At 45.3% G+C, this 16,971-nt stretch overlaps 1 protein-coding gene across 4 annotated transcripts in view; it reads right to left on the bottom strand.

Moving 5' to 3' along the window:
* The window catches only part of nav1b (neuron navigator 1b), a 47,203-nt gene that overhangs the window by 15,294 nt on the left and 14,938 nt on the right, over window positions 1-16,971 (bottom strand). For 3 of the 4 annotated variants that reach the window (XM_061831260.1, XM_061831261.1, XM_061831263.1), the window contains exons 4-12: window positions 10,050-10,200; window positions 7,644-7,944; window positions 5,185-5,944; window positions 4,527-4,937; window positions 4,403-4,444; window positions 3,063-3,220; window positions 2,396-2,566; window positions 818-873; window positions 570-593 (exon numbers count right to left, since the gene is read on the bottom strand). In XM_061831260.1, coding sequence (XP_061687244.1) covers window positions 570-593; window positions 818-873; window positions 2,396-2,566; window positions 3,063-3,220; window positions 4,403-4,444; window positions 4,527-4,937; window positions 5,185-5,944; window positions 7,644-7,944; window positions 10,050-10,200 — 2,074 coding nt within the window. The remainder of the gene's footprint in view (window positions 1-569; window positions 594-817; window positions 874-2,395; window positions 2,567-3,062; window positions 3,221-4,402; window positions 4,445-4,526; window positions 4,938-5,184; window positions 5,945-7,643; window positions 7,945-10,049; window positions 10,201-16,971) is intronic. The other variant, XM_061831264.1, reaches the window with a different exon arrangement.

Below are 16,971 nucleotides of genomic sequence, written 5' to 3'. Positions count from 1 at the left end.
GCGGGTTACACCCTGAACTGGTCGCCAGCCAATCGCATGCCACATCGAGACAAACGGCCGCACTCACAATCACACCTATGGGCAATTTAGAGTGTCCAATTGATGTTTCATGTTTTTGGGATGTGGGAGGAAACCGGAGTGCCCACCCGGAGAAAACCCACGCAGGCGCGGGGGAGAACATGCAAACCCCACACAGGCGGGGCCGGGATCGAACCCGGGCCCTCAGAACTGTGAGGCCAACGCTTTACCAGCTGATCCACCGTTCCGCCTGTGTGTAAATGTTTTTAATTACATTTTTCTTTCTTTTGGTCCGGCTGGGATTGGCATCAGCACTTCCGCGACCCTCGTGGGGATAAGCGGCTGATAAAGTAAAACTCAAATATTGACTTTTCTGAGTGTGGCAGTTCCATTGTAGCTACTGACTGACAGGTGTTGAATCATAGAACGATGATAACTTTTAAAATAATGTTATGAAGTGTGAAAAGGTTTTGAAGTAAATACAACAACACAAAAACATCTGACAAGTAGTCTGAATTCATGCGGTACCAGTCTCGGTACTGCGGCCTTACCTCCCCTTGTATCCTGTCCTCATTCTACCGAAGCCATTACGAAAGCATGTAAATAAGAAGGGGAACTTGAGTAGAAGTTGTTAAAATTGCAGTAAAAAATAATTGGCTCTGGGCTCTGCGTGAACCAAATGATGATCATTAACACGGCAATATTCATCTTTTCCCGCAAGTCATCGTCGTCGTTAAACGTGTTATTATTCAGCAAGGGAGGCCAAGAAATTATTTGGATGAAAATGTGATTTACTCACCGAGGAGGAGTAGCTGGATGAAGCGTTGGAAGCTAAAGAGAGCACAGAGCCGTGAACTGCAAAAAGGAGAGAAAGAAAATTTGAACCATATGCAACATTATTCAAACCTATTTGGTTCCTCATTGAAGGATGGACCGATGCAAGGTATAAACAGTAACTTTCGAAAATGAAATGTCATCTATTCTCAGGGAGAAGAGATAGCGAGGGGGGATGACTTCAAATATTGGGGTCAACAATACAGAGCAATGTTGAGTGTGGTAAGGAAGTGAAGAAACGGGTACAAGCAGTTGGCGGAAGGTGTCTGGTGTTCTATGTGACAGAAGACTCTCCGCTAGGATGAAGGGCAAAGTCTATAAAACAGTGGTGAGCCCGGACATGATGTACGGATTAGAGACGGTGCCACTGAAGACACAACAGGAAGCAGAACTGGGAGGTGGCAGAAATGAAGATGTTGAGGTTCTCGCTCGGAGTGACCAGGTTGGATAGGATTAGAAAAGTTGGATGTTTTGGAGACAAGGTTAGAGAGAGCAGACTTCTTTGGACATGCTCAGAGGCAAGAGAGTGAGTAATGTTGGTAGAACGGTGCTGAGGATGGAGCTGCCAGGGAAAAGAACGAGAGGAAGACCAAAGAAAAGGTGGACGGATGTTGTGAGGGAGGACATGAGGACAGTTGGGTGTTGGAGAAGAAGATGCACGAGTTAGGCTTAGATGGAAAAAGATGACACGCTGTGGCGACCCCTAACGGGACAAGCTGAAAGAAAAAGAAGAATAAGCCTTGCGTCTTGTGTAATACAAGAGCTTTATCAAAAAATACAACGATAACGATGCTCACTTTTGATTGGCACTCTCAAACGTATACGTGAAACAGTTTGTAGTGGATGGCTGAGTCGATTTGAGTTCTGGATGGAGATGAATGACCTTATGTTTTGTTTTATTCTGAAGAATTTGAGAAACTCCCGACTGCTTCTGATCAAGGTAAGAAAAAGCCGGACGATTGGCTGTCTCTAAAAGATGATCCTGACCGATTATCTCATGGGGTATGTTAGGAAGGAGGTCGAACGGTAGTAGTCCTGAGGCTATTTTTTTTTTAAACAGATAAATCCTGACCGTGGAGAAACTGGAAAAAGTGTGTAAAAAGACTTAAGACAAGGTAGAGGTGAGTTCTCAAACTAAGCTAACATCTTATTATCCTACTAAACGCCATTCGGAACTGATTGCCTGGGCAATTTCACTCTTAACACAGCTCAGATAAGAGGATCACCCTTTAGAATTCTCTTGCAAAATTATCTGCTATTTGTCGTCAGTTGGTCGGAAAGGGGAAAGATCAGGAAACGGAATAAAAACCAATCAGGACGTGACCTTGTCGGACACAAAGAGGAGCAACTTGTCCTTAGCACAGAGTTCCTGTTTTGACCACAGAAATAATGGCTTAAGATGGAAACCAGTTAACGGGTTTATCATTCACGATTCGAGCCGATCTGGGAAGGAAAATCGCTCATCCCTGACTTTTTTCACGACATCAAATATCTCAGATCCTTTCATCTTGGGCATTCCTCCCACCCCCCTAGAGGCGCTCACCATCGTCCGCCTGTTCACGGAACGAGCCGGAGCGCATCATGCTCTTGGGCCGCTCCGCCAGCGACATGGTGCTGCCGAGCGGGGAGGAGCTGAGGAGCTCGCAGTCGCCGGGGGGCCCGATGCTGTTCGAGCGCGATATCCTTGGGGTGCCCAAAGAAGAAATTGGGGCAACTATCATGAAAGAAAGAGAAGAGAGAGAGAGAGAGAGAGAGAGAGAGCATAAAGTCGGGGCCAGGGGGGTACAGCACACAAACAACCTGATGGCTTGGCAAACAGCAACGCGAAATGCTAAATTTATCTTTGTCTGGATTTTGCCTTTGTCTCACAGTCGTCGGAGTTTATAAATCCATCCTTTTTCATGGCACTCGTCCTCATTAGCTGGAGTTTATCCCAGCTCACTTAGGGCGACAGTGAGGGTACACCCTGGAATGTTCACCGGCCAATCGCAGAGCACAGACAGACCGATAAATAGCCGCACTCGCATAAAACACCCATTTAGAGTCATCAATAATTCATATTCAAGAATTGTAGGCTCCCAAATTTGTGTGCACGTTATGAGGAAAGCATTTTCTGACTCCCCCCAGCGACAAAAGCAAACCATAGACCACACTCGGTTCTTGTTAGAAATTCTCTCCGCTGTATGCAGGTGTAGGGAACGTTCGCTCACCCACGTTGGTGAGGGGAGGTTTGGTGGCGGACAGGAGGTGGAGCGGACGGGTGGGCGACGGCAGCTGAGGTGGGCTGTCGCACTTGGACGCCGCGTTATGAGAGTGGCGTCGCCCCGGTTTCATCCCGTCACTCTCCGACAGGCTTGAGTTGCAGCGTCTTGCGTAGAAAACATCAATTGCGTTAGCGTTTAAAATCGACCGTGCGTGACCATGAGGTGCAATGATGGGACGTCCCAGGTTTTACGATGGATTTCGGCATTTTGACTTTGTACGCGGGTTATACCCAAATCGGTTGGCTCTTGATGTCAACGACATATAGTGACAGGCACAAGGTTTAGTTAAGCTGTTTGAACCGGTTCGCATTCGTACAACAGAATAAATGGCTTGGTGTTCAACACAACACGACTAACTCGTCATTCGCTCACATTGTTTAATTTTTGCGAGATTATTTCTTGTCGGTGTGCTACGAGATTGTAAAATGTAAAATGCTATGCTAATGCAGTAGGAAAGTCCGAATATGAGGAAATGTTTATAAAATACTTGCCTGTGAAAAAGAAAGTGTTCGGATGTCTGGTGGTGATCGGATGGGCCGTAGGCCCAGAATGGCAACCACAGATCCGTCAGAGTGCCCAAGGGCAGCTGTGGCTAAACTACTAGCTTACCACCACCATGGTGTGACTGAATAATGTGTGAAATTGTCTTTTATTATCAGGGAAAGCACTATATAAGTTAAATGGCTGTGGTGGAGCAGCTGTAAAGCGTTGGCCTCACAGTTCTGAGGACTGGGGTTCAAATCCCGGCCACGCCTGTGTAGAGTTTGCATGTTCTCCCCGTTTTCTCCAGGTACTCCGGTTTCCTCCCACATCCCAAAAACATTCATTAATTGGGGACTCTAAATTGCCCCAAGGTGTGATTGAGTGCAACTGTTGTCTGTCTCCATGTGCCCTGTGACTGTCTGGAAACCAGTTCAAGGTGGATTTATGGATTATGATTATATCGTCGACAATTAATGGCTTTTTTTGGTATGTGGGAGGAAACCGGAGTGCCTGAAGAAAACCCACGCAGGCACAGAGAGAACATGCAAACTCCACACAGGCGGAGCCGGGATTTGAACTCCGGTCCTTAGAACTGTGAGGCTAACGCTCTAATCATTTGCTCCAACATGCTGCCTGGATTATTATTATTTTTATACAATTCAAATGAAAAGCAGTAGACACAGCAGTAACTGACCACGCCTTCTTGTGCCAAGTGACCACATGTTCTTACACCGTTTGCCATTCGTAAAAATCTCAGGTACCGGGGCCATCGTAAACCAAGGATCATCTGTTTGTAGACATACTCTAGGCCTTTCTTTGGCAGGGTGTTCCTGTCGGTCTGCAACCTGTGGAAAGAAAGAACAACAAATTTGTATTGACTGGGAAAAAACAAAAAACATCTCCATTAGCTGTTGAGATGACACCGACCCTTCTGACAAGTTGAGGGACGTCCGAGTCCCGGCGCCCCACGTCCCCGTGCCCCTCTCCCTATCCCTATCCTGCGACTCGCTGGCGCTAAACCTTGATCGCGGGGGCACACTCATCTGCAGGGACAGCGACTCCATACTGCGGTGGATGGTCGACAGTTTGGGATAAAGCAGGGGCGACCCCCCGAGGGCGTCACCGGTGTACGAGCCGGGCGAGTCGATGTGCAGCACGGGCGCCGGGCTGGGGGTCAGGCGGGCTGCAGAGTGGGAGGAAACCAGGTCCTGGAGCTTGGAGTATGGGGGGACTTTGGGAGGGAGGTCCTGAATTGTCACGCAGGAGTCCAGACTGTTGGAGTTCACCTTGTCCAGGTGAGCCAAGCTGGGTGGACGTCCCAAAGACTTAGCTAACATCCTACAAGGAAGAGGACACAAATAACGAAATGTGTCATTGAGAAACAGCATCCGGTGTTTATCGTTTTTGGAGTTGCGTGAGAATCTAGCCTAAACCGGGTGATCAAAACCTTTACGAAGGCGAAGGTATGTTTAAATACACAAGCTGCGCATCTCATCTCTTTTCTGTGACCAATTGAAAGTGTTCTGGACTGCTAACCTCTCATCTATACAAGCAAAAAGATGAATGTCGGCCGAGATCGAGGCACCTGGGCGTGGTGGGCGACGACAGCTCGGGATATTTGGTGCTGCTGGTTCGTCTCAGGCCATGCAGTTTCACGACGGATTCCCGCGAGGACTCGGAGGGAACCTGATCCCCTTTCAGGGAAACGCAGTCCATGTCCATGTCAACGCACACGGCTTTTGCCCTGGCCTTCTCCTTCTCCCGGTCGGTCTGGTTCACCGGGACGACGATGGTCCGATTCGACATTTTGCTGCTAAAACCTGTGGATTCTTTCATTCTGGGGCCCGCGGAAGCCATGCTGATGGGCTTCATGGCGAGCAAACTCGAGTCTATAGTGCCGCTGACGGGTCGGGACGCGGGACGACCGATGACGCTGAGCGTGCTGGACTTGGCTGGTCGGGGCAGGCTGCGGTACTGGATGCTGTTCCGGGCACTGGGCCCCAAGAAACTTGCCTCGCTGCTGGCATCAAAGCTGTTCTTACGTCCAGGAGGTAGTCCTGAACCTACTGGCTTCATAGACATGCCGGAGGACTTGGGGGTTTTCCCCACAGTAGCAGAGCCACTGGAGATGGTGGCGCCCCCTGCTGTCAGCACCGTGGCGGTACCAGTGGCCGCAGGCGGTCTCTTGTAGCCGAATGACGCTCCTGCCGTCGGTTTGACTAAACCCGATGGCGGCTTTCGAGGCTCCATCTGATGATCCCGACCGGCATCGGAACGTGACCGTTGCAGACCGGCTGTCTTGATGGAAATCTTGGATTTATCGTGTGGCTTGTCACTTTTTGCCGCTGCGGAGAGAAGACAACAACGCTGAAAAGGACTAAATTTGTCTGCGCATACTTTTCAAGCATTCCCACCATTAAAAAGGACCCAAAGTTCAAAAATGATGAATTAGATGAAAGTGAAACGACGAGCCCCATCGCATAAAACATTTGCACTGCAGCCAAGTTAAACAAAAGCAAAGACACATCTGCATTTACTTGGGGGAAACTTTGATGTGCCTCGCACGTGTGAATCGATGCCAGACTTAAGATTTGTAAAAGGTAATAGAAGTCCTTGTTCATAAAGTCAATCTTAAACACATCATGGGCACGTAATCAAAGCAAACTTTAATCTTTCTTTCTTTTTTTCTTTTTTTTTTTTTTACATTTTTTAAAAATGTCTTAGTAGGGGTATGAGTAATAAGTGTTTTAGCTGAGACCTCACATGCTGTTTCTTACAAGTTGTATTTGTACTTTTAAGGCGTATTTAAACAGTTTGACTTTTAGGCTCGACGTTTCCAAGGTATTAGTTATTGTCGCAAGTGTTAACCCTTTAAGGTTTTGTGTCTGTTCATGATCAAACACTCATCGAAATACATATTGTCCCCGATTTACAAGGCGGTCCCTGTGTTCCTTCATCCATTTTCTCAAGTTTGTCCTTATTAGGTAGGCCAGTCCCACCTGACTGGCGGGGTAAAACTCGAACTAGTTCCCAGCCCATTGCAGGATACATAGACAAAACAAGCATTCACGCACACATTCATAGAGATGTAAAATTTAGTTTCCAATGAGCGCAAGTCCTGCTGTACATTGAAAATGGAGTAACTCAGGTAATTTGACTACAAAAATAGGTGAACGCTAAATTTCTCCTTCGAGGATCCAAGGATCCGCTGGGACCCCCGTACCAAATAAGTTCCGCCCAAGTTTGCGCCGCTGGAATCCATGTTTCACGCGGACATTTATTGTAGACGGATGCAGTTTTGGGGCGATGAAAAACTTTGGCTGAGACAAAAAATACAGCGCGTCGTCTGTAAGCGAGTTTTTTAAGACACTGCTAGCTACAGTAGATGTCGCGCTGATGCTAATCACGATTTTCGTCCATCGAGTTTAGGCCATACGCTCAGTACAAACATGCAGTTCAAGGATCAAAGTTCATACCATACAAATGAAATTAAAATGTGTAAAAATAAAAACATGAATAAATAGTAATAGTAGTGGGGGTGAATATTATTTGATTATTCAATCAATAATTAAGAAGAGAATCTATTCTAAAAAGGTTTAGGAGATGTAGGCCAATAGTTGAATCACACTCATACTGTGGGATGGAGCCCTGCACCGGAACCAGAAACTGCCAGCCTGTTTCGGGTTTTGCGGTCTCGCATACTATATACTGTACCGTATATAACTTTTACTGAACTATATAAACATGGCATGTTTGTCAAGGAAGCTGTAGGTTGGTACAAAGAAACAAATGTACATGTGAACTGGGAGGCCGCAGAGTATGCGGCGAGGACCAGAAATCCAAGCCCTGAACCTAACAACTGCGAGGCAGATAAGTTAACCACAAGTAAACATGCTGCCCTTCATTATTTTGTGATAATTTGCGATACAGCAGTACAGACTAATATTAATTTGATAGAATGTATCCATTCCTGATAAAGATCGATGAGTTCCGCTTATTAGTTTTTCCGTAGCCTAAAAAGTCTTGATGGACGGCGGATCTCACCTGCCACTTTCAGCATGCTCTGCGACGTATGGGTGATGGGCGAGGTGACCCCCACCGGAGGGTTTCGACTCTTCTTAAAGCTCGCCGGAGCGCCCAAACTCTGAGGTTTCCTTGCATCCACTTTGACGCTCAGTTCATCGCTCAAACCGGGCGGCTTCTTCCTCCACTTGCTCGGCGCTTCCGTCTTGAGACTGCCCGTGTCGTACGCGCCCGCGTCCGCCTTGTGGGCCGCCTTGCCGTCCTCGCTGTACCAGGAGAGTCCGCTCTCCACCAGGGACCGCTTCTCGGCGTCGGTGCGGAGCTGTTGAGAGAGACGAGAGGCACGGTGATGATAACAATCGCGTGCTGTCTGCCGTCTCCCCGTGACCGCGCTGCTAGCTGTAATCTTTTGTTTCGTCTCACTTGCATTCCAGAGCGGTAGAAGCGGAGATAAGTCAACTGCCCTGAGCAGTGGAAAGAAAAACAACACTATTATAGATTTAACGTAGACATTTAACGCAAAATTAACTTTTTCGTTGCTTGTGTACAAATACAGTGGTTGGATCTCTGGAGTGTCCGCCTGCCCGTTCAGTGTCAAATTGAAAAACAATGTTTGGTGATGTGAACCTGGACCACATACAGATCGTTCAGTGGAGGAATTGCTGCATCCATGAGTCAAAATGCTTTTACTGCCTTTGTGGGCCCTCGCTTTGATCCTCCCACAACTCTAGTCCCAGTCATCTCAAAGTCAGACTTGCCATTGGCCTAGGGGGTGAGGTTTCTTTTGCTAAGTTTTTCCCCATGGGAAGAACAACGTCCCTTTAGCAAGTCAGCACAATCCTTAGAAAATTAACATTTTAAATGTTCGACAATTTAACGTAATAAAATGAGCAGTGAAAGCGGAACACTGCAACCAATGGCGCTCTCTCGGTCTTCTCGTGTTGTCTGGTATAGGTGAAGCAAGGCAACTTCAACATGGAAGCATATAGAGCTCGTGCACCGACATCACCGAAATCACGTCACTGGCCAGTAGTGTCGGTCAAACAAACCATTCTTCAATGCTAAGTCAGTTTGAGATGACACGAAAATACGTCTCCCAGAGTTTTGTCCGATACCGTTAAACATTTAGAAGGTGATGATAAACGAAGGTACATGCAAAAATGAGAGACACTTAGCATAGAGGACCCATATTTAATGCCGAAGTCCATGTTTTCCCCGATAAGAAATTGGACTGTTAATCCGCTTGCGCTTGTCTTGGAAAACTGGATCTACACATATATCTGGTGAGTACGTTTGAAAGTGGAGAAAAGTCTGGACGCATACAAATACTTCATTGCTGGATCTGTTTTCAATCAAGATTAAATCCCCGCATAGTGATGGAGCCACTCAGCTTTTTTCAATATAAATGCCAATATTTAAATAAATGACTCCTGGTTTTACACAAACTCACATTCATTATGATTGGGGAAAAAATATAAATCATCCATACGCGGAAGCGTGTTGCGGCCACACGTTAAACTTCGGGAAGCCTCGCTGTGATAGACTTTTTTTTTTTTTTTTAAATATGCATTGTTCTCAAATGAGTCCAATGCGTATTTTTAAAAACTGAAATAATCCTCTAGGATGTGACCGATGGTTTATTTTCTTTTTTTTTTTTTTTTTTGTAGATACACATTGGACTCATTTGAGAAAAATGCATACTTAAAAAAAGAAGTCTGTTGGGGAGAGGTTTACTGAAGTTTAACGTGTGGCCGCAACACGCTTCCGTCTACCTTGGAGACTCCCCGCTGTCTTTTTTTGTTTTTAAACGCCTTGTTCTCAAATGAGCCAACTTGGCATTATAAATACTTCTTGGGAATTTGAAATTGAGAAGAATAATTCCTACCCAAAATGAAGTGATCATTACACAGTCGTGTGCATTTGGTTGGGCACCATCCATCACGTTTAATTGCCGAAATCCATCAATCTTTTCTGGTTTCTTCATCCGGTACTCCATAGAATGACCTCTTTGAATATCTGTCTCGTCTGCTGTGACAACCAACAGCACAACAAGTCTCGTGCATTGTGAATATTCCACTCCGGTTTAAAATGTCCCCCTCACTGTCGGCAGCTCTTTTTGACAGGCAATGTGGCGCCGTGAAAATGGTGACGTCACGCGCACGAGCTCTATACCTTGGGTCACAACCGATGAAGATAAATAACACAGGCAACAGGACTTTGGAAGCACGATTAACTCTGCAATTGCGTTTCCACTGGTTCTCCTTCTTGTCATACAGAATATAATCTAAAAACGTTTCCATTCATGTGTGTTCCTTAGCAAGAGTTTCAGTTGCTAGTCACATTATTAATCACTAAAATGGACAAATCTCACAAGCCAAGTTCAACTGTTTACATGGCACTGCTTTAAAAAGAGTTTTAGCAGCTCACCATGACGGAAGAGTTGCGTCTGGATCCCAGGGGCGTGTTCGGGAGCGAGTTGAGCGACGAGCTGGCGTTGAACTCCTCGGAGCTGAGGTTGTCCGAGACCTCGCCGTCGCCTTCGCTGAGCCCGCTGCTGATGGAGCTGCTTTCATCCCAGCTGAAAGGAAGACCCCCCCCAAAAAAAAAATAATAATACATAAAGCTAATGACGACCATATGAAGGGTCAGATCAGTTGAGGTCATAAATCCCGATGTTAGCAGGGGAAAAAAAAATGAATCAGACTCAAGTAAATAGGTGATTTTGACTTATTTATGAGTGTGTGATAAGGGATCCTGTTCCCCAACATTTTGGTTTAGTCTTTATTAACTGTTGCTTCAAGGGATACTTCCCAGGATGCGCCAGATATTTTAAAAAAAAAAAAAAAACAAGACGTCTGACAGCTCGAGGGTTAATTCAGGGTCTGGTCCAAGTCAGTGGAAATCGGAGCGACAGGCCCCCTGCCCGCCACCCCCTCTCAACGCAACCTCCTGCGTGGCCTCCAAACGGATTCTGCCTGGTCGGGCCTGGTGGCCAAAAAATGAAAAACAGACCTCCCCCCGCGTGGGGCCACGGATGCGGGACTCAAATGAACTGCACGGAGTTAAAACTGGTCCGCCTGGAGGTAAATATTAAGAGCAACAAAACACACGGAGTCCCGGCCCGGTTAGACTTTAAGTATAATTGCACAGTTGCTCGTCAGGTTTCTCAGAAACGGGTTACGGTGGGAAAAGGTAAACTAATAAGAACCTCTTGTGGTCTTCGTTTCTGCATGCCCGCTAATTGCCATTTATGTCTACGAATCCTAAAATTAGCAAGGAACTGTGCACGGAAATGGACCAAAATATCCGATCATTTCTCTAATGTGAGTTAACCTTGACACTTTGTATAAATTTTAACATTTTGTTTGACTGTATATGTATTTGCAATCCTACACTGTATGAAATCCCTCCAATTAATTATTAAGTATTAAAAGTACTGCATACTAATCCTAAAATGAGATTAACAAATCAACTAGACTACATTTAATTAGGAACTTAAACGGAAAGTAAAAACTTTAGATTCAAAGGTTTGTTAGCATTTTCTCAGATAGCTATGATATTGTGAAGAAATATGACTTTAATAAATTCCGCTCAGTGTTAGCATTTTCCCAGTTAGCTATGACTTTGTGAAGATAACCTTGGCTGAGGAAAAAAAAAAAGTACAGCTTGAAAATGACAATTCTGAGCTAGGATTCTTTATTCAAAGTGTTAGCGTTTCCTCTGTAAGATCTTGAGTTTTTGAGGCAAACAATGATTACAATTCATAAAAATGACTTCATCGTTTTCGTAGCTGGCTACAAAATGACTAATGTTGCCTTCAAAAAATGACCAATTCAAAAATGAGAACTCATAACAGTTTGGATTTAGTAGCTAGCATTGTCATCTTCACCATTAGCTCTGGCTTTTCCAGTCTGGCCATCTGTAATAAGTGATTGAGTTGATTAAAATGACTACTAGGAGCAATTTTTTTTATATATGAAAATGATAATATTTTAATTTTTCCACATAACCCTAACTTAACTCAGCCAATCGTAAATGATACGTTTATGAGAATGGCTGATAATTTCAGATGGAGTGTCAGTTAGCAATGACATTTTCCCCCTATTCTAAAAATCTAAGATTTGAAATATTTTGAGGCAGGAAACGTGTTATCATTTAGCAAACATGTTGCTATCAAGCATCGTGTTGGATAAAGAGCAATTCCTTAGGGAGAATATTAAACCCCGTGTTCTGTTCTTTGTTTAAATTTATCAGAAATACTTGCAGCTCGGACCTCAATTTGCACTTTCTTTTTTTTCCCCTCGCAACTAAAAGGCTCCTTTATTTCCCTTCATTATTCTCAGAAATTGGCAGGGGAAAACCACTTCCAAGGTAATAATTCTCCTCGTTGTGCCACAACAAATCCCCCAGATGACGCCATGCAAGAACTCCGGGGAGGTATGACGAGCGTGTAGCCTTGGAAAACCTTCCCCAACCCCTTTGCCCCCCCAACCCCAACCCCAACCCCCACCCTCTCATTAGCACACGCTCTGCTGCGGAAAATGACCCCTGCAGGAGGCAAAGACAATACACAACAGAGCAGCCCAAGTGAGTCGGGAATCGCTGCATGCTTCATTTGGGTCCACATGCGCAGTTTCGCGTGATCCACTCAGGGAAAAGGAAAAAGAAAGAATGATAGTTCTCGGTATTGACTGAAATTTTGCAGGAAGGTTATTAATTTTGTGGCTGTGGTTTGCAAACTTAATGCCGTTTCTCCGTATCTCTGATGACACACGATAAGATTGATGTGTCTTCCCCTTTCGTGCCGTTTTCATCATTATCGTTTTTATCATCAGGAAAAAAGCAAGACGTGTACTTGCTGGCTTCTCATATAGTATCTGCACAGGATACTGATTTAATAGAAATAATACAGTACAAAAGTTCTGTGATTAAATGTCATAAAACACAAATTTCAATTTAAAAATAACCATTCCTATGCAGTGTACTATATATGATTTGTCATTTTTTTTCATTTAATTCTTTAATTCCCACTATACACTTGCAACAAGGCAAATTAAAGTTTGTTTTGCACATGTTTGGAAATTAATATCCTGATAAATATGGCAAAAATAAAATAAAAAGCAAGCATAATGTACAAAACTACTAATAAGATTTATATTGTATATACAGTTGGTGTTGTTTAAATAAGACATTGCTTTTTCCATCCATCGATTTTCTTATCCGCTTATCCTCACAAGGGTCGAGGGAGCCCTGGAGCCTATCCCGGCTGTCAACGGGCATGCGGGCCAGGTACACCCTGAACTGGTCGCCAGCCAATCGCAGGGCACATCGAGACAAACAGCCCAATCAGACCTTGGGGCAATTCAGAGTGTCTAATTATCGTTGCATGTTTTTTGGGATGTGGGAGGAAACCGGAAAAAAACCCACACAGGGACAGGAAAACATGCAAACTCCACACAGGCAGGTCTGGTGTGACGGTCTGAGCGCTCCCCCGTGCTGAAAAGTCTCCATGTGATGAATGCGCATGCGCTAATAACAGGGGAACTCTGGGCACGTAGCAGACGCTTACTGGGAAATCCCCCGGTCTCATAGTTCCCCTTCATCTAAATAGAGGGAGCTAACACACTTTATAACCTAACCCTAACCTTAAAACAAAAATTGATAAAAAAAAAAGATATACACATACATGTACGTTCGCTGCGTTCGTCTTTCTGAGACGTCCACGGCGAACACGAACGCTCGGCGACAAGTTGTCGAGTGGCACACGTTGAAGCACGGATGGGGATGTTTCAGACTGGCCGGAAAATGCGCATGTGCATTCATCACAAGGAGACTTTTCAGCACCGGGAGCGCTCAGACCGTCACACCGGGATTGAACCCGCGACCGCGGAACTGAGGCCAACGCTTTACCGTGCTTTCCTCATTGCTTTTAATATTTTAAAAATATTCCTCCATTTTGTAACGGTTTTACTCAAATCCATCAATCTGAACCAATCAAATCAAGTCTGATATACATTCCAATTTTACATAAACCCATTTCATACTTTCCAATCTATATTAAATTGAAATACAAAACTGTTTTGGTAAAAGAATAAAACACGCATGAGTTGAAATGCGGTCGATTGATCTTTTGTGAAAACTGTTGCCCGGATGGTCCGTGTACGCTTTTGCAATTCCACCAGGAGGCATGTGGAGTTACGGCTGAGCCGCTCGTGGCTGGACTTCACACGGAAAGAAATGCGCTACGTCAGCGAGTAAATAACGGGATCTTTACAAAAACAACAAAAGACTTCGCCGTCGAAGTGGCTTACGGGGTTAGAGTTGGCCAAGACGGAGGTAGAAAGCAAAGCTGGACTGGAAAAATAAATTCTCTGTCAACTGCAGACAGAAAAGTCCCCTCAGCCCCCGCCCAGCTTTTAGCCGCAATATGGCTAATGCGCACGTGAGTTATGATGTTTCATGTACTATTTTTTTTTTTTTTTTAACCCCACCCTGATGGATGTGGCCTTTTCGGTCAATGCTAAACCCCGACGCGTCAGCGGTGCCATGTCAGTTTGGGGAAGATTTGGCAAAGGAGCCGAAGAAGCATTAAGACTTACAGGATGGAGTCAACGCGTGAGCCAGCCACTTCGTCTCACTTTTATTTATTCGCCCTGAAAGCGCCGCGGCGATGCTTCATTATTCAAACGGGTGACGAAGCGACGTGGGTGTTTTTCGTCTGTTTTCTTTTTCTCGAGTCATTCGTTTTTGTTGACCCCCCCCCCCACCCCGCCCTTTGCCGAGGGAACGCCAATTTGCCGGCAGTGGATAAAGTAATGCGATGATAGCAATGCTTCAACATTTCGCAAGATCCTTTGATTGGGTGCAACAAAACAAAAACAGACTGAATTAAGTGACTCAATGTTTTCGGTGGGGATTTTTTCCTGATAGATTAAACATTTGCACCACAATGAGATTCATCTCAGTTTCACTAATTACCCATCCATCCATTTTCTTAGCCGCTTATCCTCAAGAGGCTCGCGTGGAACGGTGGAGCCAATCCCAGCTGTCAACGGGCAGGAGGCACAAAGGCACAAATCCAATTGTTCAGTGTTTCTGTTCTAAATAGGACCTGAATGTCCTTCTACCCATCAATTTTCTTTTGCTGCTTACCCTCACGAGGGTCACGCCTGGGATTGGCTCCAGCACTTCCGCGACCCTCGTGGGGATAAGCGCCTCAGAAAGTGAAGGAATGGTTGAATTTTGTACAAAAACCACCATGTACGATGAAAAGCGTGAACAAGATGTGCTGAAAAAATATGCACAAGATTCTACGCAAAGTTTTTATGTCATCATCCATCCATTTTCTTTGCTGCTTATCCTCACGAGGGCAATTTTAGTGTCCAATTAATGTTGCACATATTTTTGTGGATGTGGGAGGAAACCAGAGTGCCCACCTGGAGAAAACCCACCCAAGCGCGGGGAGAACATGCAAACTCCACACAGGCGGGTCCGGGATCGAACCCAGGACCTTAGAACTGTGAGGCCAACGCTTTCCAGCTTTTCCACCATGCCGCCCTCACCATATAACCCATCCCAAAAAAAAAAATCCATTTTTTTCCCCCCTAATGTTGAACACAAACCTTTCCTCACGGTAGGTGAAAGAAAAAAACTATTCTTCCCATGGGACTTAATAGAAATCATCCATCAAACTCAAATGACGTTATAAACCCGAAAGGGGGACAAAGGGGCTTTTTTTCCCCCCTCAATTAAAATGTTACCCCGGGTGTATTAATCGTGTGTCTATGACAAGTCTTTGTCAAAATTCCCCAAGTCTTGGGGCCAAAGGGTTCGATCTCCTGTGTCCATAGAAAAGCTCCAATTGTTGAATTCAGACCCTGAAAAATTGGAGCAAAAACAAGTCTTGGGTTTGTTGTTGCTCTCTGTATTAATATGTGAATAATTTAAAACTGTCTGAACTTTAGTGAGGACGCCGTAAGTTAAGTGAAAAAAATTGTGTAACAACTGAAAAATGTCAAAACATCAATGCGGTCGACCAAAATTTTAACAATGAATGATGACATAAGGCACGGTGGATCAGCTGGTAAAGCATTGGCCTCACAGTTCTGAGGACCCAGGTTTGATCCTGGCCCTGCCTGTGTGGAGTTTGCATGTTCTCCCCACGTGCCTCCGGATCATCACTTTGGTTTCCTCCCACATCCCCCAAAAAACATGCAACATTAATTGGACACCCTAAATTGCCCGTAGGTGTGATTGTGAGTGCGGCTGTCTGTCTCGATGTGCCCTGTGTTTGGCTGGCAACCAATTTAGGGCGTACCCTGCCTCCTGCCCGTTGACACCTGGAATAGGCTCCAGCACTCCCCGCGACCCTCATGAGGATAAGCAGCAAAGAAAACGGATGGATGGATGATGACGTAAAACCTGGAGTCTCACTTAGCATAGCTTCCTGTGCGTATTTTTTTCCCCAGCACATCTTGTTCACGCCTTTCGTTGTGCGTGGTGGCTTTAGTACCAAACCCAACCATTCATCCACTTCCCGCTTATCCCCACGAGGGTCGCGGAAGTGCTGGAGCAAATTCCAGCCGGACCAAAAGAAAATTGATGGGTGGAAGGATATTCAGGTCCTAGTTAGTACAGAAACACAGAACAGACGGGTCGAACCATAATTTCACCTTTAAACCCATATATAAAGCATCCATCCATTTTCTGAGCCACTTATCCTCACAAGCGTCGTGGGAGTGCTGGGGGCTATGCCAGCTATTATTGGGCAGGAGGCAGGGTACACCCTGAACTGGTTGCCAGCCAATCCCAGGGCACAACAGTCGCATCACAATCACACCTATGGGCAATTTAGTGTGTCCAATGTATGTACGTTTTCAGGATGTGGGAGGAAACCGGAGTGCCCGGGGAAAACCCACAGAGGCACGGGGAGAACGTGCAAACTCCACACGGGCGGGGCCGGCATTTGAACTGAACTGCGAGGCCGACACTCTGCAGCTGCTCCATCGTGCCGCAGTACAAAATCCAATTAGAAAAGTTTTGGAGGAAAACAAAAACAAAAAACAAAAAAACGCTAAAAGAGTTGAAGCATGACCATGGAGGGAGAAAAGAATGAGCTTACGCGATCGTCCGATCCAAAATGACCACGGGAGCCCTTGTAGGACTCACGTGTTCACAGCAGAGACACAATTGAGCTCAGAAGCACGTGAAGATTCAATAGTCAAAAGAGCACACTTAGAGACTCAAAATAAAAAAAAAAAAAAATGAAAGAAAAAATAAAAAGTCCGAGCTGAGCCAGGAAAAGGGAAATTGAGTGCAGACTGCAGGGAGCATAAATCTGGGATGAGAT

Source organism: Syngnathoides biaculeatus, chromosome 10 (genome assembly GCF_019802595.1).
Source record: "Syngnathoides biaculeatus isolate LvHL_M chromosome 10, ASM1980259v1, whole genome shotgun sequence".
NCBI classification, from domain to species: domain Eukaryota; kingdom Metazoa; phylum Chordata; class Actinopteri; order Syngnathiformes; family Syngnathidae; genus Syngnathoides; species Syngnathoides biaculeatus.
This window is presented reverse-complemented; position numbering and strand designations above follow the sequence as displayed.